General features: G+C 43.6%; 1 protein-coding gene across 4 annotated transcripts in view; it reads left to right on the forward strand.

The window, feature by feature from the left end:
* Positions 1-7,658: 7,658 nt before the first annotated feature.
* The window catches only part of HMGXB4 (HMG-box containing 4), a 38,311-nt gene continuing 18,568 nt past the window's right edge, over positions 7,659-27,401 (forward strand). The window contains exons 1-6 of one of the 4 annotated variants that reach the window (XM_063807706.1): positions 7,659-7,744; positions 12,513-12,611; positions 13,268-13,416; positions 13,989-14,067; positions 14,175-14,289; positions 14,841-15,796. In XM_063807706.1, coding sequence (XP_063663776.1) covers positions 14,909-15,796 — 888 coding nt within the window. In that variant the 5' untranslated portion in view covers positions 7,659-7,744; positions 12,513-12,611; positions 13,268-13,416; ... (1 more) ...; positions 14,175-14,289; positions 14,841-14,908. The remainder of the gene's footprint in view (positions 7,745-12,512; positions 12,612-13,267; positions 13,417-13,988; positions 14,068-14,174; positions 14,290-14,840; positions 15,797-27,401) is intronic. The other 3 variants (XM_009438259.4, XM_515098.8, XM_009438258.5) reach the window with 3 other exon arrangements.

A 27,401-nucleotide genomic window follows, 5' to 3' on the forward strand; every position in this document is an offset into this window, starting at 1 on the left:
AGAAAGAAAAAGAAAAGAAAAAAAATATTTTAATGGAGAGAGTCACCATGAGATACAAATACACAGATGGGAGGGAGAGGCAGCAGTTCTGGAGGAGAAGGTAGGGGCTGGCCCAGGTCCTTCCAGGTTAAGTAGAAACCCTCAGCATGTTCCCAACCTTCCCTGAGAACTCTCAGGAACCGACGCCACATACCAGAAAATGCCACTGCTTGTCATTCCAAAGACACAAGGCAGTACTGACCCTCGTTACCTCCTTTCACCCAGTTTCTCCCATCAGGAATGTCCTCCCATCCTACCCCACCACATTCCAACCCACAGACAAGGACCAGCTCAAAGGCCCCCTCTTCCCTGAAGCTGCATGTACTAGTTCATTTGCATTGTATAAAGGAATACTTGAGACTGGGTAATTTATAAATAAGAGGGGTTTACTTGGCTCACAGTTCTGCAGGCTGTACATGAAGCATAGTGTCGGCATCTGCTTCTAGTGACGGCCTAGGAAACTTACAATCATGGCAGAAGGGGAGTCAGCGTGTCACATGCAGAGAGCTGGAGCAAGAGAGAGAGGAGGAAGTTCCAGGCTCTTTTAAACAAGCAGATCTTACATGAACTCGTAGAGCAAGAACTCATTCATTATGCATATCTAGAGAGAGAACTCACTCATTACACGAGCACAGCACCAAGCCATTCATGAGGGATCTGCCCCCCATGACCCAAACACCTCCCACTAGGCCCACCTCCAACCTTGAAGGTCACATTTCAACATGAGATTTGGAGGGGACAAGACATCCAAACCATATCACCATATCAACCGGGAGGTCTTCTTGGTTCCAAATGACAGAGGAGCAAACCGGCCAGCTTACACAAAGGGGAGTGGGGGAGATGCTTGGCTCATGTGACATAACACTGAAGGGGCAGGGGCAGGGGCCTCAGGGATGACTTGATCCAGGCACCAAGCATCTCTGAGCCTCTCTCTGTGTCTTTCTGATTTTCACAGTCTCTCCCCACATGGCTTGGGGCAGCCCCTCATAATCCTCACCACTTGAGAGCTACAAAGGGCCTTTTGCCTCCTTCTGAAGTTTTCAAACACCTGCAGGAAAGCTCAAGTGGATGTATTATGATTACCTTGGCTGGAGTTACCTGCCCACTCCTGTAGCCTGGGCAGTGGCCTTTTCTGCTACAGACAATGGGGGATGGACTGGGCAAACCAAACCCATTGCCAATACAATGCCTATAACTTTTTTTCTTTTTCTTTTTTTTTGAGACGGAGTCTTGCTCTGTCGCCCAGGCTAGAGTGCAGTGGCGCGATCTTGGCTCACTGTAAGCTCCGCCTCCTGGGTTCATGCCATTCTCCTGCCTCAGCCTCCCGAGTAGCTGGGACTACAGGCAACTGCCACCACATCCGGCTAATTTTTTTGTATTTTTAGTAGAGATGGGGTTTCACCATATTAGCCAGGATGGTCTCGATCTCCTGACTTCGTGATCCACCTGCCTCAGCCTCCCAAAGTGCTGGGATTACAGGCATAAGCCACCGCGCCCGGCCTACAACTCCTATAACTTTCCAAAACAATTCTCATCTGCCTCCTCTGAGTCCCAAGAAAAGTTTTTTGTCCCACTCTTCATTCAATGACATCTAATCAAAAGGATTCTTTGAAAACTGTATTCACCATGTGCCCAGAGGGACAAAGATGACTTAGAAACAGGCCCTGTCCTTGAGGAACAGGGGAACAAGGTGTGTAAAAGGATTGTTGCAATGCAATATGGGAAATGCAGTAATAGATACATGTTACCAGGTGTGTGGGAAAATAAGATGACTTGAAGAGGGGGCATTCAAATTAGATTATTTTCGTGGCTTTATCTAATCTTTTTTAAACAGTTTTATTGAGGTATAATTGATATGCAAGGAAGTGCACATATTTAATGTGTAAAACTTGATGACTGGGTCATATGCAAATACCCATGATACCATCATCAAAATCAAGGTAATAGACACATCCACCACCTCCCAAAGTTTCCATGTGTCCTTTTGTTTTTGTTTTTGGTGTTTTGGTTTGGCTCGGTTTTGGTGGTTAAAAAAACACTTAACATGGTAGTTTTGGTCAGGTGCGGTGACTGGCTCACTCCTGTAATCCCAGGACTTCAGGAAGCCAAGGCGGGTGGATCACCTGAGGTCAGGAGTTAGAGACCAGCCTGGCCAACATGGTGAAACCCCGACTCTATTAAAAATACAAAAATTAGCCGGGTGTGGTGGTGCGTGCCTGTAATCCCAGCTACTTGGGAGGCTAAGGCAGGACACTCACTTGAACCCAGGAGGTGGAGGCTGCAGTAAGCCAAGATCGTGTCACTGCACTCCAGCCTAGGCGGCCGAGAGAGACTCTGTCTCAAAAACAAACAAACAAACAAACAAAAAACACTAAACATGAGATCTGCCTTCTTATATTTTGAAGTTCACAATACTGTATTGCTAACTGTTGTATAGCTGGTCTCTAGAACGTATGCATCTTGCATAACCGAAACTTTTTACCCACTGGACAACAACTTTCCATTTCCCCCATGCTCCAGCTCCTGGCAACTATTGAATTCTCTGTTTCTATGAGCTTGACTATTACAGAGACCTCACAGAAGCAGGATCATGCAATATTTGTCCCTCTGTGATGGGCTTGTTTCACTTTGAATAATCTCCTTCCATGTTGTCACAGATGGCAGGATTTCCCTCTTTTTAAGACTGAGTAATATCCCACTGTACGTATATGCCACGTTTATCTATTTATCTGTCAGTATCAAGTTAGATCTTGAAGAATAAATAGGAGCTTTCTAGCTGCATGTTGCTAGCTAGATGCATGAGCTGGCAAAAGTGGTGGAGTGTGGGGGACCCATTAGAGACAAGAAAATGTGGCCAGGCGTGGTGGCTCACGCCTGTAATCCAGCACTTTGGGAGGCCAAGGCGGGTGGATCATGAGGTCAAGAGTTCGAGACCAGCCTGACCAACATGGAGAAACCCCGTCTCTACTAAAAATACAGAAATTAGCTGGGCATGATGGCACGCACCTGTAATCCCAGCTCGGGAGGCTGAGGCAGGCGGATCACCTCCGATCAGGAGTTCCAGACCAGCTGGCCAACATGTGAAACCCCATCTCTACTAAAAACACAAAAATTAGCTGGGTGTGGTGGCATATGCCTGTAATCCCAGCTACTCGGGAGGCTGAGGCAGGAGAATCGCTTGAATCCGGGAGGCGGAGGTTGCAGTGAGCCGAGGTCAGGCCACTGCACTCCAGCCTGGGCGACAAGAGCAAAACTCCGTCTCAAAAAAAAAAAAAAAAGAAAAAAGAAAAAAGTCATTAGCTGAAGTATAAGCTCATGTTAGCAGTGCTTTATCCTGACAGCAATGGCGGATGGACTTCGAAGTGGGGAAGGGGCCCTGAAGATAAAAATCAATTAGGAAGCTATTGTAATAGCCCAGTGAGAGATGGCCCATCTATTGGGGCACATCTTTCTTTTACATTTGTACCATAGTAATTATGGACTTGGACTTGTTTTACATTGCCCACAAAACACACATACACACAGAAGATAATAAGTTGCTCAAAAGCAGGAAAACAAGTATCATTGCTTCACCATAGGGGACATTTATTATTTGTCTTCCCAGAATAGATCCCCTTTCTTTTGTAGAAGGACTAATGTCCTATTGCAACTTTGTGGTATCCCAGGAACTATCACAATACTGAATGATCACATGACCCCATCCCAGCCAATTGGAGTTCTTCTCTTGGATTTTGTGCGCGCGCGCGCGTGCGTGCGTGCGTGTGTGTTGCTGATGTGGGAATATGCTCTTTCCTCTCTGGTCAGGAGACTATAAAGATGTAAGCCTGGGCTACCTGTGGCCATGATCATGATTCCAGGCCCCTAGGGACTGCCAGCCTGAGAGAACAGAGTTAAGAGGGAAGGATTTGAATCCCCGGACCCAGCTGTCCAGAGGGCCTGCTTCTCTCTGGCTCTGAGTAGTTTTTGTTTTGTTTTGTTTTTTACATGAGTTACATATTTTCTACTGGTCTCTTTATTTTTTTAATTTTGCAATTTAGGGCATACACACAGACTGAGAATCTGTGGTATGTCCCTCTGCCTGTCTCTTAAGGTAGTTTTAATTAGGTCCTGTCACTTCTAGCAAAAGGCCCTGGCCTAATGTATGTACCCAGGATGGCATCCTCCCATCAGACCGAAGACAAAGATGCTGCTCAAAACACATCTGGAAAGAGAAGAGCACAGCAAAGTGGCCTGAAGAAAGAGATGTCCAAACCAAGCACAGTTTGACAGGCCCCACCTGTTGCTGCCAGGCACCAGGCAGTTTTCCTTAGATCAGGTGGACCACAGAACTGCCCCACACTTAGGGAGTGCCCCCTCTTCACATATGCTAGATGCTATCCTCACTTGCCATGGGAAAAGGCATTCTTATTCACAAACCCCACCATGACTAGGCCTGCCCAGAGGGTCCTCCTTTCTGTCTTTCCAAGTTTCAAAAATGCGAGAGAACTGTGAAAGATAGTCAGCAAAGAATACTTTTCCAGCAAGGTACAGAGGAAGCACTTGAATCCATTCAAGGAACTATGATCTCCTGGCTCCCACCACCAACCCACTTCTGGCTGAGCTAGCTCCAGTGTGCACCTCAACAGAGAAGCCTCCCTGATTACTGTTTTAAAGAACAAGCTGTTCCTACCCACATCCCCTGCTGGTACTCTTGTAGCCAACCTGGCATTATTTTCTCCACCTCTGATTATCACTGAATATAGTATTCATATCTTAATTTTGTGTCCCCCAACCCAACCGGAATGTAAGCTCCTGGGGGCCAAGGACTCTCAATTCTGTTCACTGTTCTATTCCCAACACTTAAGACAGTGCCTGCCACATGCTGTGTTTTCAATAAATATCTGTTTAATAAATGGAAGTGCAATGATCCAAGACTGGGAGCAAGTTAATAGCATTTTGTGATTGAGAGAGTAGGCTGAGGAGAGATCTGACTTCAGGTCTCCAGGAGCTTAAAATGAGCAAGAACTTGATATGCTCCATCTTCAGGTGGACTAAAAGAAGAAATGGGACCAATAGGACTCATAAGGCTTTTAGGTCCAAGCTAGTGGTAGAGTGTGGGGACAGCTACTGTTTTTGCCTACCTAACATGCACTCACCCTTCTGACAGCAACCCTTGATTTTCTTTGTGTCTACCCCAACCTAATTTTGGAGGTAAGCAGATGACCTAATTTAACCAATCAGCAGCAGCAGCAGACTCCACACCTTTGCTCATAGTGATTGCTTTTTGTCTGGACACATGATCTAATTCAGGCAATAAGAATCAATCCCATGACTTTTGCCAAAGCAAAAGGGAAAAAGAAACTCCTTCCAGGGCCAGGCATGGTGGCTCACATCTGTAATCCCAGCACTCTGGGAGGCCAAGGCAGGTGGATTGCTTGAGTCCAGGAGCTTGAGACCAGCCTAGGCAACATGGTAAAAAAAAAAAAAAAAAAAAAACCATCTCTACAAAAAATACAAAGAGTACCTGGGCATGGTGGCATGCACCTGTGGTCCCAGCTACTTGGGGGGTCTGAGGTGGGAGGATTGCTTGAACCCAGGGGGTTGAAGCTGCAGTGAGCTGTGATCGTGCCACTGCACTCCAGCCTGGGTGACAGAGAAAGACCCTGTCTCAAAACAAACAAACAAACAAAACCTCCCTCCACAGGGACACTGCTAGCAGGAAAGATGATGAAGCTTGGAGCTGCTGGAGTCATCACCTGAATCTAAGAATAAAGCTAACAGAGGAGAGCACCACAGACACGTCAAGGGACCAGCTTGAGTTACCTCCCTGGAAGTGAACATGTCTGCAGGTACTGGAAATTTCAATCATGTGAGCCAATAAATTCCCCTCTTTTGGGGAACCACATGGAAATGGGTTTCTGTCACAACTGAAATCATCCTGACCAATGGATTTAGGGCTCTGAAGAACCAAAAGGAAATACATCATTAGGGCTCTTAAATGCCTCAAAGGGAAGCCTAACGTCAGGCAGGGTGTCCCAGAAATGCAATCTAACACCTTTTGGTGAAACTCATTGCCTGTCTTTTTGGTGAGTAGGATGGGAGCTGCGGAGAAAAAGGCCATGCTACTTTTATTAAGTATTTGCAGTTACATTTTGCAAATGATTTCAGCAACTTTATCTCAGATGTTTTAACATCTCAGCATCTCACAGTTGTAAGAAACAGAATCAATCTTCTACTCAGTGCAGAGGGGGAGAGAGCATGATATAGCAAAAAGAGCACTGAACCAGAGTCTAACAATCTGGCTTTTCATCTTTATCTGATCACTGATTAGCAGTGTGGTCTCAGACAAATCACCTTGCTTCTATTGGTCTCATGACTACCTCGTCTTCAAGCACTCACCCAACTCTGCAATGGAAAATCCACGAGGACAGAGGTTCTTAATTTTTTATGGGGCCTGGGCCCCAGGAAAACACACACTGCACACATGATTTTACGTTGCATGGGGTTCACAACTCTAGAAGCCAATCTACATCTCTAACCTCTCTGCTTTACAGTAACACCAGCTTCTGCTTGAGCGCTCCTCCAGTGGGAGGGAGCTCACTACTCACAAGGAAGCCCATTGTACTATTGAACTGTACTAGAAAAATAAGTTATTCTTCATATATATATATATTTTTTTTTTTTTTGAGATGGAGTCTCACTCTGTCCCCCAGGCTGGAGTGCAGTGGCGCGATCTCGGCTCACTGCAACCTCCGCCTCCCGGGTCCAAGTGATTCTCCTGCCTCAGCCTCCTAAGTAGCTGGGATTACAGGCGCGCGCCACCACGCCTGGCTAATTTTTTGTATTTTTAGTAGAGACGGGGTTTCACCATATTGGCCAGGCTGGTCTCCAACTCCTGACCTCAGGTGATCCGCCCACCTCAGCCTCCCAAAGTGCTGGGATTACAGGCGTGAGCCACCGCCCCTGGCGTTCTTCTTCATATTAAACCAAGTTCTATACACTGTAATTTCTACTCATTGGTCGAAGTTCTCCATGGCAAATCAGAAAAATTGTGTTCTCGCCTATATATGACATCTCTTCCTCTCTCTCTCTGAAGACTGTTTCTAACTAAAAAATGTAGATGATTCGCCATGCAAATTATTTTACTGTACATTTTTACAAAGATAAGTTCTTCACCTCACCCCTAATATGCCAAATGTTCAAATGTAGATGCTGAAGTCCAAATAAGCACACTGCTATTAATCTGCATAGATCTAGGTGTTGCAAAGAGGAGAATTGCTGTATAAAAATATCTTGAAAGAAACAGCATAGTATTTTGGGGAAAGCACTGCATTCAGAATCAGAAGACTTGGAGTAATACTCCGTCTCATATTCCAACTACCTGTGTATCCTTGGGCACGTCACTTAACTTCTCTCAGCCTGGTTCTCTTCTGCAAAATGCGACAGGAATACAGTGAGGATTAAGTGAAATAATGTTTGTAAGCTTCTAGGGCAAGGCTGGGACATAGCAAATTCTCAATAAATAAGTGCCAGCTCCCGCGCTCAGCAGGCTCCGAGTTTTATTCGATGCGCTCGGCGCTCTTGGTCGAGCGGGATTCCCCCTCCGGAGCCCGAGTCTGCGCTCTGGGCTCGACTGAGGCTCCCTGGCCGCTCGCGCTTTTCTCTCCTTCTCCAAGATGGCGGCGATCGGCGGCGTTGAGGCGGGATCCGGGCGAGCCGAGTGAAGGTAGCGGCGAGCGGAGACCCCAGGAGACCGGGCTGGGCCCCCACCCTGAGGCGGCAGCAGCCCCGCCCCGCCGCCACCCGCCGCCCTGGGCCCGCGACATCACCTCTGGGGTGCCCCAGGCCCTTCGCGGCCTAGCCCAGGGGCCGAGCCGGGGACTGGAGTAGCGGCCGCAGCCGCCCCCAGGAAGGGGCTGGAGCGGGCAGAAGGAGGAGGGCGGGCGGGAGCTGTTCAAACGGGGAAGGCGGGAAAGCTGCGGGGCCGGGAGGGGGCGTGCGGCCGCCCCGGGGGCCTGCGGACCCGGGCCGCCCCTCCCCCTGCCCGGGCCGTCTCCGCCCTCGGGGGCGCCGTGAGGCCGCCGGAGACGCGGGAACCCGGGTTCAGGTCGAGCTGTGCGGCACGGAACCCGCGATGCGGGGGTCCCTCGGGCTGTCAGGGGGAAAGGGCTCGTGGCCGCGGCCACGGGAGGGCTGGGGCTGCGGCTGCGGCTGGCAGGAGAAAGTACGAGGAGCTTTCTTCTTTTCCTCTTCACAGAGCTTTGTTGAGCTAGCTGTTGCCGCAAAACTGCCGGGAGAATCCCACTGGTTTGCCGTGGGGACCACAAAAATGGTGGTCCTGGGGGCTGTTTGTGTAAATCACCTGGTATTTTGTGTGTTTCTTGCGTGCAACCCGGCTTGGCCGTGCCTTCGTGGTGGGCGCCTTCTCCATGCAGGCCCATTTTCCCTCCACCAACTACTACTTGTAGATTCACTTTATAGCGTGCAAAAGCGGAGAAACATCTCTGTCCCCTCTTTCGGAGGGCTAAGCTGGTGGCTGATTATATTTCCTCCTAATAGAACAAAGTAAAAAACTGAATCCCAAATAAAGCCTGTTGATTGGACAAGGCTTGTCAAAATTCGATTGCTGGTCTTATGGAATGTGTGTTGTCAGCCAATCTGTGCGGTGGTCGTGGTTCCGCTTAATTGCACTGCAATGAGAGGATTCAATCCCCATCCCAGACTGTCGGGATCTCTGCAGCTTCCAGAGCTGGCAGGGGCTGGGAGTGCTGCCTAGGTAGGTCCCTGGAGAAGGGAGTGGCACGAGGATTCGGAGTCACCGTGTTCGGAGATTGGAAGAAACCTGGACGAAGTTGAGAAGGCATCACTTGTCTGTATCGTAGAAGTAACAAGAAAATTTCAGAAATTGCCAACCGGCGGATGTGCATCTTCCTTTACCTGCACTGACTGGCATTTTGAGTTCTTGAAAGGAGTGGTTGCAAGAAGAGAATGCAGAATCTTGGACATGGCTCTCATCCTGGAACAGACCTGGAGTTCAGAATTTCTCTTACTGTCCGTGTGACGGGGCTTACTTTGTTTCCTTTTTTTCGATACTCATTTACATTATGGGATGAAGAAGGTTGTTGATTGCAGGAGCTCAAGTTACCTCAAAAAAAGTCTGAAACCTTTTTTTTAACTGTAATGTGAAGTTTCAAAATGACAAAGTGCTATATCTGAGGATTTTTTTCCTCCTGATTACTTTGGTCATCCCAAAGGCCTATGCCTGAACATAACTTGTATGCTTATCTACAAGGGAAAGAGCAACTCTGCCGCCTCCTTTTTCATATCCTGAAGAAAAGTCCCCCAAGAGCTATTTAACAATTTGTGCATTTCATAAGTATACATTTTTATGGTACCAGTTTTTTACTTGTATCAACAGTATGAAATAATGAACTTTTACTTATGTTGTCATATCTTAGCACACTGAGACAAACAAAATTATTCTTGCCTCTTGGAGTTGACAACATTGAATTTTATAAAGTCCCAAATTATTGAATTGAGAATGGGTTTTAACACCTGTTTCACATTTGCCAACATTTAATGTAATTATGACCTCCCTTTTCTAATGTGAAAATCAAACCTAATATTCATTTTCATTAATCCTCACAATCTACTCTCTACCCCTGAACTCTGAATTTTCACAGATTGTATTCAAGACCTGGAAGGAATATCAGGGGTTCATCTGATCTTATATAAATGTTGCCTGAACTCTGCCTTTCTTTCACACTGTTGCTGGAGATTTATCTGGTATCTTTCCAAAACTAAACCCTGAGCTGCAATAATATCCTGATTTTAAAGAACGTAGAAATTCAGGGCCCATCGGTCTGCCCAAGCTGTGGCTGATACAGTCCGTTGTGTTTAATTTTAGTTTTTCAAGCTCTTGGCTGCCCCAGTTCTTCAGTGAATTGGACGTGTCTTCAGGCCTCATTCCTTCTTTTTTCTTCAGGTTATTTAATCCAGTAATTTATAAAATGCTCTTCAGTGTTTTTAAGAAAATTTAAACAGTGGTAGACCTAATATATGTAATGCCAACACCACATTTTCTGTGTTGGCCTGTGCCTCTGAGAAGCAGTTCCTAATTTTCTATTCCCTCTCACAACTTTTTAATCCGCTAGTTTTTTAAAGCAGCCAGTAACGAGACCACGATACAGTCATCTTTCCTTCTTTCTGTCTTCAGAGGTACTTATTTCTATTCTGTTAGGTTGCCCAACTCTGTTTTATGTTGATTTTGATGTTACCAAAGGGAAGGCCTGTTATAAGTCTCAGGACCAGCCTTTGCTTACATATACAAGTGCATTTTGTTGTTGACAAAACACTGATGACTGTATTTATGACATTGAATATTTAAGTTTTTTGCCATTATTTCTGAAATATTCTTTGCCAAAATTCATGCACAGAAAGTGTTTAATTTGAGGTCTCCATTGGCATTATCAGCCTATGAAAATCTCTATAATCTATGTATTTTTCTTATAAACTCAGTATTTTAGTGCCATTGAGAGGATATGCTGTTTTCAAATAAATTGATATAATTCCCTGTATTTCCCTTCTCCTACCTGCACCCCTTTTGGAGTCAGCACCACTTGGGTGGAAAGGGGAGGACAGTAGTTTCTGCTGAGAAAGTGTCATCCTTAAATGCTGGAACATGGAAAACTGGCTACATTATGTATCTTGCCTCCTCACATTTTTATCTGAGGCCTGACCTTATGTCCCCTTCGTTTCCTATGAAAAGGCCCTTCGAACAGGCAGTTCTCCAATTGAACTTTAAAACAATCCAGTTAATATAGTTTCATTACTCTAGCTTCTCTTACTTTGACCAAATCCATTCTTTATTTCACTTCTCAGAGAAGTGAAGAAATGCTTTTTTATGTTTCTTTTCTTAATCTAATAAGTCATTCTTGGTAATGCTTCATTTTCCCATTTAGGCCTACCTGTATGTACATTGTATTTTATCTGATTGTGCAAATAAGTCTTTTTAATGTAACTCTTATGGAAGTCTCCCTTGTTAATCAAATTCATCTTTTCTTTCACAAAAGTTCCATGCTTCAGTATTGTCCACAGCTACCTGAAGGAATTAATAATGTGTCATTTAAGTGTCCTTCAGTATTTCTAAATACCTTTATAATAATGAAGGTAAAATTAAATTTAAATAAATGATCAATTAGATTAACTTTGTAAGCATCTGACTTAATTGGATGAGAACATTTCCAAAATATTTAATACGTAATTTTAAAATTCCTGAAGGACTTATGACATTGCTTGTTCTTAAAACATTTAAAGAACTTTACCTTGGCTGGGCACGGTGGCTCACGCCTGTAATCCCAGCACTTTGGGAGGCCGAGGTGGGTGGATCACGAAGTCAAGAGTTAAAGACCAGCCTGGCCAAGACAGTGAAAACCCATCTCTACTAAAACTACAAAAATTAGCCGGGCTCGGTGGCAGGCGCCTGTAATCTCAGCTACTCAGGAGGCTGAGGCAGGAGAATCGCTTGAACCCGGGAGGCGGAGGTTGCAGTGAACCAATATCGTGCCACGGCACTCCAGCCTGGGCAACAGAGCAAGACTCTATCTCAAAAAAAAAAAAAAAATCCTTTTACCTTACAGTGCCTTTTATAGCATTGTCATCTTCAAAGTCAAAATGGACATATAAACTCAAATGCCAAAAAAGGTTGTAAAAATTCAATAAAAAATACAATATCTAGAACCTTCAAATTATAGCAATTCTTATTAGTGAAGGTCTTAACAATCATAAAAGTTTTATGACCAGTGGACAAATGATAAATGTCTCCCTATTTTCACCTAGCCTTTAAGAAAGCCTTGGTGGTGGTGACAGCTGTCATATGGTCAACTGATGTAAGGAGTGTACCTGCTTTTACAGTTACATAAATTTGAACAAATTCATGTCGCGCCCCCCCCCCAAAAAATGCAAAAGACATTGTGCTCTAAAGATATTTAACATCCCTATACAGTTAATCATTTCTGTTTAAATTACAATGCAATAGATTTTACCGCTTCACCAATCCAGTTGGTAGGATTTTGTGGTCTTCAAATGTTTGATGTGATCTGTCTTCTCTGCATCTTGCTTTACCTGTGTATGTTGTAACCATGATTGAACCTATCCCTCTAACTTAATGTTGGTTTCTACCCTGTCTCAGTGTTGTCAGTCCTGTTGGCATTTTAGAAATTCTTATTAATTTTGAAAATATTTTTTGTATTGGAGGTATTTTATATACTTCCCCAAATGACAACTTTAATTCATGACTGAAATCTAATTAAGCCTAGTGTACTTCCTGCAGTATCAACCCCACTGTATTTACAAAGAGAATGAGGAGGTGACAAGACACTTTTTATTTCTTGCTGCCCTAGTCGGCCCTTGGATCACTGCGCATTTCCATCTGGAAGGTTGCTTCTCCTCAGTGATTTCGCATTACAGGAGGGTTTTCCTTCTTTGTTTCTCAGACCTGGTCCTGTAGACGGGAAGGAGCCTGGACACAGTGACACATTCTCAAAGGCCCTGCAGGACCACCATGGCTTATGATGACTCCGTGAAGAAAGAAGGTATGACCCCATAATCTGAGAAGCATTCCAAAGGGGGTATCCTCTTCAATCCTTGCAGCCCATGGATATAGAGACCAGGACTGGGCACCACAGCCTGGACTCCCAAGTGATGGTCCAGAGCACTGTTATGACACTCAGCCTCCACGCCATCCCCAGACTGGGCCCATGGAAACGAAAACCAGGACAGGGGTTCCAACACGAGAGTCTGAAATATGAGTCTCTTAGTTTATTGGGGTGATCCCCTGCAGCACTCTTGGTCCTTGCCAGCTCCAGTGTGCAGGAGTCTGGGGATAGGAATCACATCCTGGACTCCCACAGAGAGCAGCACAGCACATGAATCCTTATTCTTTTCAGCCTTTCGTCTGCAAGTCTGTGTCCTCCTACCAAATCACAACTCAGAAACCATATGTGAGGTTGCACATGGGGCCTTTGCATAGCATGGAAACATTGTTTCTTCAGGTTTGATTCTTGTATTTGCAGCTAGGTCATCAAGAAATATTCTGTTCCCCTGGGTCTAGCCCTGTATTTCAGTGGACTTGATTGAAACATTGTTTTAATTTGGAAATAGAGGAACTGTTGCATTACCTGCATGACGATTTGGTCATTACTTACTTGACTTTCTCATTTCCTTTCCCAAATAAACCTGTGCTTCTCAGATTGTTTTGATGGTGATCATACCTTTGAGGACATAGGACTTGCAGCTGGCCGAAGCCAACGAGAGAAAAAACGTTCTTACAAAGATTTTTTAAGGGAAGAGGAAGAAATTGCTGCTCAGGTCAGGAATTCTTCCAAGAAGAAGTTGAAGGTAAGTCCTGAAAATTTAAATTAGGAAAGTCTTAAACTACTCATTTTTTTTTTTGGTGATGCAGAGTTTTTTTTGTTTTTTTGTTTTTCTCTCATGGCCCAGGCTTGAATGCAATGGCACAATCTCTGCTCACTGCAACCTTCGACTCCCAGGTTCAAGCGATTCTCTTGCCTCAGCCTCCCGAGTAGCTGGAATTACAGGCGCCGGCCACCACGCCTGGCCAATTTTTGTATTTTATCAGAGACAGGGTTTCACCATGTTGGCCAGGCAGGTCTCAAACTCCTGACCTCAAATGATCCACCTGCCTCCGCCTCCCAAAGTGCTGGGATTACAGGCCTGGGCCACTGCACCAGGAAAGTCTTAAACTACTTCTTACCATATTTCCTAATATTTGAAGAAGGAAGTATTTTTTAATAACTTGAGAAAAGAGAAATAAAACGTTATGCACATCTATTTTTATTATTTCTTGTGCTTTGTTTCCCAAAATCAAAAATCATCAAAGACAAGAGTGGTTACAAACTGCATTTGCCTCATCATCTTATTATTGGTCAATTCTTCTTCTTTAATTATAGGATAGTGAACTTTACTTCTTGGGGACGGACACACACAAGAAGAAGAGGAAGCACTCCTCTGATGATTACTACTATGGAGGTGAGGATGGGAATGGGCAACAGGTGGGATAAACACATCGCTGGTTCTTGGAGTCGGGGTAGGGGAAAGGGATCCAGATGTTGCTGACTCAGTGGCCTATTTAACAGGACAGTGGTTCTTGTTCTGAGTGCCGATAAACCAGTGTGAAGGAGGAGAGAGGTGGAGGGCTGGTATTTTGGAGGATTCAGCATAGAAGAACAGTCTGCATTTGTGATACACCAGGTACCAGGTTCCTTCTCCCCCCAATCATCCACTTATCTTGTGCCCATTGTTATCTAGCATCCCTTTTGCCATACGTAGTCCTCTGGCCTGCACCTGTGGGTCACTTCTCAACCAGTATATATCCACTCACAGAACCAGTTTTCTTAGCTATGTTATGCACATAGCTGATGAGACTCAACTTTCACCAGAATGGGTTTGTCCTGAACACAGAAACAAATGATACTCTGTCTGCAATCTGAATTGTTAACTTCCCATAATCCCACAGCTATAGTCAGTTCTTCTGGGTATGTGCTCTTTGGTTGCTTCTGAAGACTCAATGAAGAGAAACAACTTTAGTGGCAAGAACTGTGTCCAGGGTCAGAGGCAGACTCTACCAAGCCAAGAAGCACAAGGGCATCATTTCTCAATGTTAGGAATCAGTTAAAGGGTCTCCCTTCAAATCATTCCTGTTAGCCTCTTTCTCATGTTAGCTAGGTGCTTTTGATGAGAGAGGAAACTTGTTAGAAGTTGCTTCCCATCATATTGACAGTACTTCTCTTGATTATTTCTAGATATTTCGTCTTTGGAATCGTCACAGAAGAAAAAGAAAAAGTCCAGCCCACAGTCTACTGATACAGCTATGGACCTGTTGAAAGCTATCACTTCCCCACTGGCAGCAGGCTCCAAGCCCTCCAAAAAGACTGGAGAGAAATCCTCTGGCTCTTCAAGCCATTCGGAGAGTAAAAAGGAGCACCACAGGAAGAAAGTCAGTGGAAGCAGTGGGGAACTACCCCTGGAGGATGGTGGCTCCCACAAATCGAAAAAAATGAAACCTCTCTATGTGAACACAGAGACACTGACCCTTCGGGAGCCTGATGGTTTAAAAATGAAACTTATTCTGTCACCAAAGGAGAAGGGAAGCAGCTCCGTTGATGAGGAGTCTTTTCAATATCCCTCCCAACAAGCGACTGTGAAAAAATCCTCAAAGAAATCAGCTCGGGATGAGCAGGGTGCTTTACTCCTAGGACATGAGTTACAGAGCTTTCTGAAAACAGCCCGGAAAAAGCACAAGTCATCCTCAGACGCACATTCATCTCCTGGCCCTGAAGGCTGTGGGTCTGATGCCTCCCAGTTCGCAGAGTCCCACAGTGCTAACCTTGATCTTTCAGGGCTTGAACCTATTCTGGTAGAATCAGACTCATCCTCTGGTGGGGAACTAGAGGCTGGGGAGTTAGTGATAGATGATTCTTACCGAGAAATCAAGAAGAAAAAGAAGTCAAAGAAGAGCAAAAAGAAGAAAGACAAGGAGAAGCATAAAGAGAAGCGACACTCCAAGTCCAAGAGAAGTTCAGGACTTTCTGCCGTGCCAGTGGGAGAGGTCACAGTGACATCTGGTCCTCCTCCCAGCATCCCATACGCTGGAGCAACAGCACCTCCCCTGCCACTTCCTGGCCTCCACACAGATGGGCATAGTGAAAAAAAAAAGAAAAAAGAAGAGAAGGACAAAGAGAGAGAGAGAGGAGAAAAGGTAAAGCATCTTTTAAGTGTGATGGGGGTAAGAGATTAAGCAGGTTCTTCCTGGATAGTCAGTGGACTTTTAAGTTAAGCAGTTGAGGTAAACCACTGGGAATTAAGCACGTTTGGGGAATATGTTGGAATGATATAAAGTATAAAATATTACCAGTAGCCCAGTCTGTCTGATATAGAAGCAATCTTTTTTTTTTTTTTTGAGATGGAGTCTCGCTCTGTCGCCCAGGCTGGAGTGCAGTGGTGCAGTCTGGGCTCACTGCAACCTCCTCCTCCCAGGTTCAAGCCTCACCCTCCCAAGTAGCTGAAATTACAGGCACCCGCCACCACACCCGGCTAATTTTTTTTTTTTTTTTTTTGTATTTTTAGTAGAGACGAGGTTTCACCCTGTTGGCCAGGCTGGTCTCAAACTCCTGACCTCAAGTGATCCACCCACCTCAGCCTCCCAAAGTGCTAGGATTACAGGCATGAGCCACCATGCCCGGCCTAGGGTTTCTTAATAGAGTTATTCTCCCATTGTGCCAGGAATAGGTTTAGTTACACTGTGGCTTTTTCCAGCTAGTTCTTAGAATTCATAGAAGGAGCTAAACCCAATTTCTTTCACTTAGCATCACTGTCTGCTTAGGGCAGTTGAGAGATGTCAAAAGGTGTTCTTTGAGTTCATTTTGAAAAACAGACTATCAAAATTGGTAGAAAAATGAGCAGTCAAGTTAACAGAATAGCTAATGACTTTCCAGCAGCTGGTGTTGGCTACTTTCTGGTATTCTTTTTAGTGTCGAATATATGTTCTTTTACTGTCTGAGTGCTTGCTGTATGCCAAGCTCAATGCTGTAGATAGTACCAGGAAGTAAAAACACAAGCAGGACATAGTTGTTGACTTTAGGGAGCTCACTGTTGATTAGGGAGATAGGAATGATAAATCAGTCACCTTGGTTTGATTTCTTTCCTCATAACTCAACAGTTTCTGGCAGTGAACTTTAGGGTCTCATAACTATGTCATTAAAAGTTTCTTTTTTTATTTATAGTTCTGCAAAATGCAATGTCAGATAAAATCTGGAAGAAAAGCGACTAAGAACGAGAAAATCAAATGTATTAAGAATCTGGGGCTGGGTGTGGTGGCTCACACCTGTAATCCCAGCACTTTGGGAGGCTGAGGCAGGTGGATCCCTTGAGCCCAAGAGTTCGGGACCGGCCTGGGCAACATAGTGAAACCCAGTCTCTACAAAAAAATACAAAAATTTGCCTGGTGTGGGGGTGCACATCTATAGTCCCAGCTACTCAGGAGATTGAGGTGAGAGGATTGCTTAGGCCCAAGAGGTGGAGGCTACAGTGAGCTATAATCTTGCCACTGCAACTTCAGCCTGGACAGCAGAGTGAGACTCCCTGTCTCAAAAGAAAAAAGAAAAGAATCTAGGAATGGGAATTTAGTTTGATCTCTGAGGTGGAAGTTATTTCTCCACTATAAAGGGTGCCTTTTAAGAAGGTCTGCTTATATCTATCTGTTTTTATCTATCTATAGATCTATATCTGTTTATCTGTGTGTGTGTATATATATATTATATAATATATATAAAATATTATATATATACACACACACATCTGTTTATCTCAAAAAAACCACAAAGCTATACCTCTGAGCCAGGAATCAGTGTGAACATAAAGACCTGGATATTCCAATACTAAGTCAGGTTTATTCAGTTGTTTATTTGGAAAATTGCTTTATGAAATAAACACTATGTGTTCTTTATAAGATTCTGTTTATCCTAAGAATTTCCAGTCTAGTGACGTGATAATGCCATGGACTAATCATCCAGTGCTGAATGTCAGAGCACAGGGTCAGGGAAAGCTTGAAGAAGGAAAAGGTTTCAGTGGAAGTGGACGCATGGAGGCAGAGAGATGTTCAGGAAGCAGCAGAGTAAAATAACTATAACTGAACTCTACTTGTGCAATTCCAGCTGCCTGCTAAATATTTCTACTTGAATGCCTTGGGTACCTCAAACCCTTATGTCACTAATTGACATGACCTAGCTACATCTTCTGTATTCCCAGTATCCCGCCAGTCAACCCAAACTCAAAACTGAATGCTTATCGCTTTTCTCAACATTTTATTATGAAATTTTTCAGACAAAAAGGATTGAAAGAATTCTGTAATGAAAACTGTATCTCCTCCACCAGGAGTTTACAGTTAATATTTTCTTTTTGCTTTATCATATACCTGCCCATCCTTTCATTCACCAGTCCATGTTATCTTTCTTAATGTATCTCAAAGTAAATTGCAGGTATCATACATTTCACCCCTAAACACTTCAGTTTGCATATCATTAACCTGAGTTCAATATTTGTTTTCAGGAATTTGTAAATATGAAATTTACATATAGGGAGGCTGAGGCAGAAGAATCGCTTGAGCCCAGGAGGCAGGTGCTGCAGTGAGCCAAGATCACGCCACTGCAGTCCACCCTGGGCGACAGCGCGAGACTCAGTCTCAAAACCATAAAGATAAAATATACATAGGGTGAAATGCATAGATATTGAGTATGTGATGAGTTTTGATAGATGCACACACCTGTGTGATCAAACCTCTATCAAGATACAGACATTACCATCATCCCAGAGAGCTCTCTTGTACCCCTCTCCAATCCATCCCCAACCCCAGAGCCAACAACTGTTCTGATTTTTTCCAGTCTTATGGTTCACTTTTACATTTCCCCCTTCCCTACTCCCCTCCAACTATTTCCGCACAAATATTAAGCTTGATAGTCTTCCTCCTTAATATCTTTCAAGCCTTTAGCTCCTCCATTACCACTGCCACTGTCTTAGGCCTCATTCCCTTTTACACTTACTGTAAGAAGTAGCTTTTTTTTTTTTATTCTACCGTGCAGTTAATCTCACACATTGATGCTAGAGTAATCTTAATCTTAAGTAGCACCTTGATGATGGCAGTCCTGTGTTCTGCATCTTCAGTGGATTCTTACTGCTTTTTTGGTAGACTCTAAGCTCCAAGAGGACCAGGACCACGTCTGTCTTGCTATCCCTAGTGTATAACCTGCCATCTGGCCTATTGTAGACAGTCAGTAAATACTTGTCAAAGGAATAAATATCAGGTAAGTTGAAACCTTAGCCAAACATTCATTAAGTGTCTGGATTTAGCCTAATCCTCCCTTTTCAGCTTTACCTCTTATTAGTCTATTAAACATACACTGTATGGAAATCAGACTTGTTTCCCATACATTCTTACCTCTATTCCTTTGCTCATTTTTTACAGTGACCTTCCTCTTCTTACATATTGAAGCTCTGCCCTCTTTGCAAGACCTAATCAAATGCCACCTCTTCTAAGACATTCTCTACACCCCCCATTAGAATTAACGTCTAAACTCCCATATTACCTTGCTGTCTTACTGCACTTATTTTCTTCCTCATATTGGCATTATCTTTGTACATATTCTGTTTCCCTTATTAAAGACTATAAGGGAAGACTGATTCTTAGAATTCATAGAAGGAGCTGGGTGCAGTGGCTCACACCTGTAATCCCAGCAGTTTGGGAAGCAGAGGCAGGTAGATCACTTGAGGTCAGGAGTTCGAGACCAGCCTGGCCAACATGGTGAAACCCCCATTTCTACTAAAAATACAAAAATTATCTGGGTGTGGTGGCATGCGCCTGTAATCTCAGCTGCTCTGGAGGCAGAGGCAGGAGAATTGCTTGAACTTGGGAGGCAGAGGCTGCAGTGAGCCGAGATTGTGCCACTGTACTCCAGCCTGGGTGACAGTGTGAGACTGTCTCAAAACAAACAAACAAAATAGAATTCATAGAAGGGGCTACACCCAATTTCTTTAACTTAGCAGCACTGTCTGCTTGGGGCAGAATGTAAGCTCCTTTACCACCTTATAGTATCTTCAACTCTTCAATGTCCTTAATAAGCACTTTGTAAGTATATGTCGAATGAATATGTGGATGAAAACATAGTACTGAAAAGGTAGGTTGGGAGCAAATTGTAGAGAATCTTAAATGCCAAAGTAAAGGACTTGGCAGCAGGCAGTTTGGGGTTTATAAGCAAGGTTTAGTTATGATCTAAATGATAAGAATAAAATGATAGAGTTGTACAAGGTGGATTAGAGTAGGGAGAGACAAATAACCAAGGGAGTTACTATAGTCCAGAAGGTTAGTAATGAAAACCTAAGAGACAGGAGGATCGCTTGAGTCCAAGAGTTCAAGGCTGGCCTGGGCAATCTAGCAAGATCCAAGTGTGGTGACGCATGACTGGAGTCCCAGCTACTCCTGAGGCTGAAGTGGGAGGATCAGTTGAACCCAGGAGTTCAAAGCTTCTGTGAGTTGTGATTGTGCCACTGCACTCTAACCTGGTTGACAGAGCAAGACCCTGTCTCTTTTAAAGAGAAGAAGAAAAAAAAAGGCTTGAGAGAAATAAAATTGAAGAGGTTGATTCAAGAGAGGCTCTGAAGGAAAAATTGACAAGATCTACCTAGAGCAGGGGTCCCCAATCCCCAGACCACAGACCAGTAGCCGTCCACGGCCTGTGGGGAACCGGCCACATAGCAGGAGTTGAGTGGCGGGCAAGCCATTGAAGCTTCATCTCTATTTACAGCCACTCCCTGTCGCTCACATTACTGCCTGAGTTCCACCTCCTGTCAGATTAGCAGCGGCATTAGATTCTCATAGGAGCACAAACCCCAGCAGGTTCCTTATGAGAATCTAATGCCCGATGATCTGTCACTGTCTCCCATCACCCCCAGATGGGACCATCTAGTTGGAAGAAAATAAGCTCAGGGCTCCCACTGATTCTACATGATGGTGAGTTGTATAATTATTTCATTATATGTTACAATGTAATACTAATAGAAATAAAAGGCATAATGTAATGAATGCACTTGAATTATCCCGAACTCTGCCCCTACCCCTGCCCCAGGTCCGTGGAAAAATTGTTTTCCACGAAACCGGTACCCGGTGCCAAAAAGGTTGGGGACCGCTGACCTAGTGGGCTTGTATCTGGGAAGCCAGAAACATAAATGAGTCTAATATCTCTTCAGCTTTGAACCTAGATAACGTTGGAAAAATAGTAAGCCCCTCAAAGTTAAGGACTTATCTATAATTTGCCCATGTGGCTAGCAGTTGCTAGTGAAAAATGAATTTTAATTTATAGCAAAAACCTTATTAAGAGTTAATATCTTTGATTGTGGCTGTCCAAAAAATCTGAAGTAGTCATAATCTGAATTTAATCATTTATTTCTCCAACAAATATTTGTAGTGTATATACTGTGGTTTTTAAACCTGATTTGTGCATAAAAAATTCCTATAAAGCTTTTTAAAAATATATTTTCCTGGGTTTTGTTTCAGTGTAAAAAAGAACTGTATAAAAGTCAGGGACAGGCAGGCGCAATGGCATGCACCTGTAATCCCAGCTACTTGGGAGGCTGAGGTGGGATCACCCGAGCCCAAGAGTTTGAGACCAACCTAGGTGATACAGCAAGACTCTACCTCTTAATTTTTTTTCTTTAATTAGCCAGGCACGGTGGCAAGCACCTGAGTTTCAGCTACTTAGGAGGGTGAGGCAGGAGGATTGCTTGAACCCAGGAGTTCACAACCAGCTGGGCAATATGACAAGACCCTGTCTCAAAAAAAATAAATAAAAAGTCAGGGACAAAGTCCACCCAGAGATAGAAAAGAATGATTTAGGAGTAGTGTTTCTTCAACCTACAGTGAGCAGAGACTGGAGAAACTACTGGTAGAAATGCCAAAGGCCTCTGTGCGCCCCTTCTACCTTAGATTCTAGGACCAGGACTCTAATAAAAATAGAGAAGGTGAGAAGAATAGCTGGTTTGGGAGAAGAAGATAAGTTAGATTTAGATCGGGAGATTTAACATAGCTAAGTCGTTGAGAGCGTGGGCTGTGGAACCCACCTGAGTTCAATTCCTGGCTCTATTCACCCACTTACAAACAATGTGATGTTGGATAAGTTACAGAACAACTCCATCTCTAAGTTGAGGATAACAGACTTGCTTCCTAGGGTTGTGAGGATTAAATGAGGCAATACATGCGAAAGTCTTCAGGGCCTCGGTGTGCCAAGGCGCTCTGGGACGCCACATCAGACTCACCAGGACAACGCTTGATATTTTAAATACATTTTGAGACAAACAACAATACTTGACATCTCTCAGATACCTTATGAACTACTAGTTCAAAGTAATTCCCAGTTTCAACAATGTATGTTACATTCTTTTCAGTAGTGCCATATCTTTTCAAAGCCAAGTGTGTGTGCTCTAGAGGTAAAAAGCAACTACCACATTGAAAACCCACATAAGCACTGTGAACCAAGAACATTGGAGAACTTTGTCTTTGCACAATGCTCAGCACATTAGTGAGCATTCAATAAATATTATAATCATCTCAGTGGCAATGGAAGTTCAAGACCCAGAATTTGGCTGGAACTTGGGTGAGAAATTGGGCGTTCATGTGTGATAAATGAAATAGGTAAATGGATAAGAGGAAATTGAGCTCAGAGCAGAATTTTGTAGAACACTTATACAGGGGCATTTATATAAGAGAAGGAAGAGGGGGCGGCTATGTTGGAGGAGAAACACAGAAGGGAGGAGAAAAACAGTTTCAAGAGTAGAATGATCTCATGCTAGAGAGGCCAAGGAGTTCAAGTGCAGTAGGTAGGAATGGAGCTGGATCAGGGGTTGAGGAAAGAGTGAGCGGTGTGGAAGTGAATGCAGCAGCGGTGGGCTCTTACTTGAGAATTTTGACTGACACAAAGAAGGGAAATTACACTATTTCCTGGGTGAAAAGTAGCCTTTCAGTTGTTTTGGAGGTGGTTTTTGTTTGGTTGGTTGGTTGGTTTTACTGGTTTTGAGTCCTGCATTCTAAGGAAGAGTAGAGAAATTATATGGTAATATCTTGATGATTTCCCACTAAAGATCATCTCATTGCAGTGGAAGCTTTTCATTTATATAGGAGGAGCAGGATACAGTTACATTTTAAATATACCTTACTTTTGGTTTTACCCCAAATAAAAGCCCATTTTTTGTCACTTAAAATAATAGCCCGGCGTGGTGGCTCACACCTGTAATCCAGCACTTTGGGAGGCCAAGGTGGGTGGATCATGAGGTCAGGAGTTCAAGACTAGCCTGACCAACTTGGTGAAACCCCGTCTCTACTAAAAGTATAAAAATTAGCCAGGCGTGGTGGCGCGTGCCTGTAATCCCAGCTACTCAGGAGGCTGAGGCAGGAGAATCGCTTGAACCCGGGAGGCGGAGGTTGCAGTAAGCCAAGATCACGCCACTGCCCTCCAGCCTGGGCAACAGCGAGACTGTGTCTCAAAAAAATAAATAAATAATATCCCGTAATATTGCCATTTCAGAGACATGCCTTTAGTTATCTGTGTGTTTCCAAAATATGCACATTTTCTCTAAACCTAAGGCAGGGCCAGGTAGCCTAATGCCTGGCACACCCAGACATTGTTGATCTAATAAACAAAAGTCTGAAACATAACTAGACTTGTGATGCTGTTACATTAGTTCTCTCTCTGGCAAACCTGAGGCTAAGTAACAGCAACAATAAATGGTAGAAATTAGTCACTACCATCTATTGAGTGCCAGGCTCTCCTAGGCATTTTCCGAATGTTACCACTCTTGATTAATAATTATCATTAGCCCCACTGACGGAGGAAGAAGCTATAATCTTTCCACTATGCCACATGCCTTTCCACAACTTTAAGACATGGTTACTCAGTGCCATGATAGATCTTTGACTCAAATTCAGCAGACTTGGATTCTTACTCTCGTCTGCCACTTACTAGGTCTGTTCTCCTGAGATTGCTTTCTCACTTCTGCTCGTTTGTAAATTGGGGTTAGATTAAATTAGGTGGTGCATGTAACATGCTTAGCACAGGGCATGGCTTAGTAAATGTCAGCTGTTACAGTTACTTTCGCTTACGTCTTAAGTTCTTCAAAAGCACAAAATATATTTGAAAACATCTTTTTAAAATTTTGTTTTCAGCCACTCATTTCACATATTAGACTAAGCAAGGAGACTATGTTTTATGCATATAATACCCTACCTTAGTATAACCTCCCACCTTTAGGAACCAAATCTGTGGTTACGTCACATATTTGGAAAATAGTTAAGAACCAGAAAGAAAACAGGGCCTCTAAGGAGCAAAAGCAGATGTTATAAAACCTACAGCTCATTGGAGAGCTTCATCGTCACTAAAAGAAGGACCAGTGAGATGAGTCCTGTGACCTCTCTGCCTGTGTTCCTTTATGCTTAAAATGGGGAATTAGCACCCAGCCTACTTCACTTACAAGGATGTTGTGGAAATCAGATGAGGTGCCACACATGAATACACACTTGGCCTCTTCATGCGCAGTTCTGAGACTTTGCTATTCAATAGTACATATTTACTCTGCTCTTAAATCCTCCCAGGCAGTAAGGACACAAAGATGAAGATACAGTGTCTGCTCTCAAAGAGCTTTCAGTCTAGTAAAAGGTTGGAAAGGACTTGGTGTGTTGAACTTCAGCAGAGGCATGGGCGCGGAGTACTGAGAGAGTGCAAGGAAAGCCCGGAATGGCTGGCTTCCTGTGAGAGCTGTCATATGAACCAAATCTTAAGGCCAAGTAGGAATTATCAGGTGGAAAATAGGAGTAGGCACCTCAGTCATGGAATGGAAAATATTTGTGGAGTCCCTGAGACGCCAGAGGGCACAGGATGTTCAGAGAAACCCAGGAAGTTGATATGACTGAAGCGAAGCCAGCGAAAGGTATGTAGAAGGCAGGAAGAATTGCAGCCAGGCTGGCCTTCTAGGAAGGGGCAGGAGAACTGAGTAGGAATTGGCAAAGCACAATCCTAACAGCTGTACATGTAGAGTTCCTCGTATGTTCTAGGCACTACACTAGTTTTTTATCTACTATGTATCACTGAATTTTCACAAGAACCCAATGAGGTGTAGGTGTTGTCATCTCAGTTTCACAGAAATAAGCTTAAATAAATGAAATAGCATGCCCCGGGACATACCTGTTCATGGCGGAACAGGAATTAGAACCCAGGTTTTTCTGACTACAAGAGCCACGCTCATTTCAATATACAGAAAGTGGTTAAATTATATTCATTGATGTGGTATGACAGATAGCAGAAGTATAGAGTACATGTAGAAAGATTTTCATTCAAGGTAGTTAAAATAAAAACTTTGGTGTAGAAACCTTACTTATCTGCTGGTTTTCCTTTTAGCCAGATCAGATTTGGGGATCTCAGTCAAGTTAGTTGAGAAGAGCATCAGGTGGTAAAATGGTTACAAGTCCAGGCTCCAAAGCCAGGCTGCCTGTGTTTAGTGGCCCTGCCACTCCGTGGAGCTGTGAGTCTGGATGTCAGTTTCTTCATTTTTACACTGGCAGGAATGATGGAACTTACTTCATAGGGTTGTTATGAGGTTTAAGGGAATTTCTATGGGTAAAGGTCTTACAACAGTGGCTCGTACGTAGTATTAACATCACCAAATTTCTTTTTTTTTTTTTTTTTTTTTTTTTGAGACGGATTTTCGCTCTTGTCGCCCAGGCTGTGGTACAATGGTGCGATCTCAGCTCACTACAACCTCTGCCTCCTGGGTTTAAGTGATTCTCCTGCCTCACCCTCCCAGGTAGCTGGAATTACAGGTGCCCACCACCACACCCAGCTAATTTTTGTCTTTTTAGTGGAAACAGGGTTTCACCACCTTGGCCAGGCTGGTCTTGAACCCCTAACCTCAGGTGATCCACCTGCCTCGGCCTCCCAAAGTGCTGGGATTACAGGCATGAGCTACCATGCCCAGCCACCAAATTTCATTTTTTAGAATCATAAGCAGTATTGTGCTTTAACTCCCAAATATTGTATTCTTTAAAACAGGGTCTTAAACTAGAGTTATGAGATTTTCATCAGGTTCTTACAGTTCTATGACCCAAAAAAGTTAAGCAGGACACTTTATAAAGAGCATTAACAAGTTGCATTTTGGGTCAGGAGCAGTGGCACACACCTGTAATCCCAGAGTTTTGGGAGGCCAAGGCAGGAGGATCACCTAAACCTGTTCAAGGCTGCAGTGAGTCGTAATGAGCCACTGCACTCCATCCTGGGTGACACAGCGAGACCCTGTTGCTTAAAAAGAAGTTACTTTTTGAATATTCTTGATACTGTGACATACCTCATCAAATATTTAAAAGGAGATCCTGGCAGTAAAATGGTAACATCATGAGTCACATGTAGTTAAGTGGACTTGTTGCAAGTAATTTGCTACTAATAATAAAGTATCCAAGTTTTAAAAATATTAACATTTTATTAATTAAAGAAGGGTCTGTGTATCCCAGCTGTAATCTTGCCATCCTGTATGTTTTCTTTCATGAGAAAATTTAGAGTGGAATTACTGGCCTTGCATTTGGAATCTCATGGAAATGTTTTGTATTTATAGAGATCATCCTCTATTTGTATATTTTTTTTAGAAAAATGTGCCATGGAAAATTTTTAACCCTTAAGTTTGAAATCTGAACTTTAGGTCCACAGACTAGAGTTGCATCTTACACAGTGGTTAGGTTTTAAGTCAGCACGTAAGGCGAACAGTGTAAGTAGTCAGAGTTTCCCTTGAAAATCCTTTAGAAAGGCTCTACGTTGAAGGCTGACAGAGTCTCAGTCCAACAGAATGTCATTCTAGTGCAGCTAGATTTTTCTCTCCACCACCAGATGAAGTCATTGGCCTTGTTCAGGAACCATGATTTTATTTCATTTTTTAAATTACCTTAGCTACAAACGTCAGAATCACACTTGTGTAACGAGTTGCCCACACTGAGAGAGACACAGAAACTATCTGGGGAGAACAGATTTATATCTCCTGTCCCACTCACTCCAAGGTATAGGTTCTTAGAGTGGAATGAGTGGCAGGTGGAACACCCAGAATAATTAACCCACACCCCGCCAAATGGCCACGAGTACCCTTTACATGAACTCATGGGCGAGGGTGTGTATGTGTTTGGGTGTGCGTGTGGTGCCTCTCCATTGTATCTTAGGCCCAATAAAGGAGGATTTGAAAGAGAGGATCCTTAGAACACTTAAGACATTAGGAGATAAAAAGCTGATACTAAATTAGTAAAGGAGATCCAGCACCCACAACATACTTCTTTACCATCTCTAAACAGGACTGGCTTCACCAGAAGAATACTAAAATAGTGTTTTTAGTTTGGTTTGCTATTTCAATGAAAAACTATAAAATAAAGGGCTTGCTGCTATTTGTCTGATAAAGGTCAAATGATTTCACCCTATCCTCCTTCACCACAATTTTTATTTTTTAAAAAGCTTATATTGGCTTTTTGGGTGCCACAACTTCTATTTTGGAAAATGCATAAGGAATAGAAAATAATTCATATTAGTTTTCTCTTGTGGCATAACAAATTATCACAAGCTTAGCAATTTAAAACAACATCCATTTACTGTCTCACAGTTGTGTAGATCAAAGTCCTTCTGGAGGACTCAACTGGGTTCTCTGCTCAGGGTCTCGCAAGACTGAAATCAAGGCGTCCAGTAGAGCCAGGTTCTCATCCGAGGCTCAAGCTCATTCAAGTTGTTGGCAGCTTTCAGTCC

The sequence above is a fragment of the Pan troglodytes genome, chromosome 23 (assembly GCF_028858775.2).
Source record: "Pan troglodytes isolate AG18354 chromosome 23, NHGRI_mPanTro3-v2.0_pri, whole genome shotgun sequence".
Lineage (NCBI taxonomy): Eukaryota > Metazoa > Chordata > Mammalia > Primates > Hominidae > Pan > Pan troglodytes.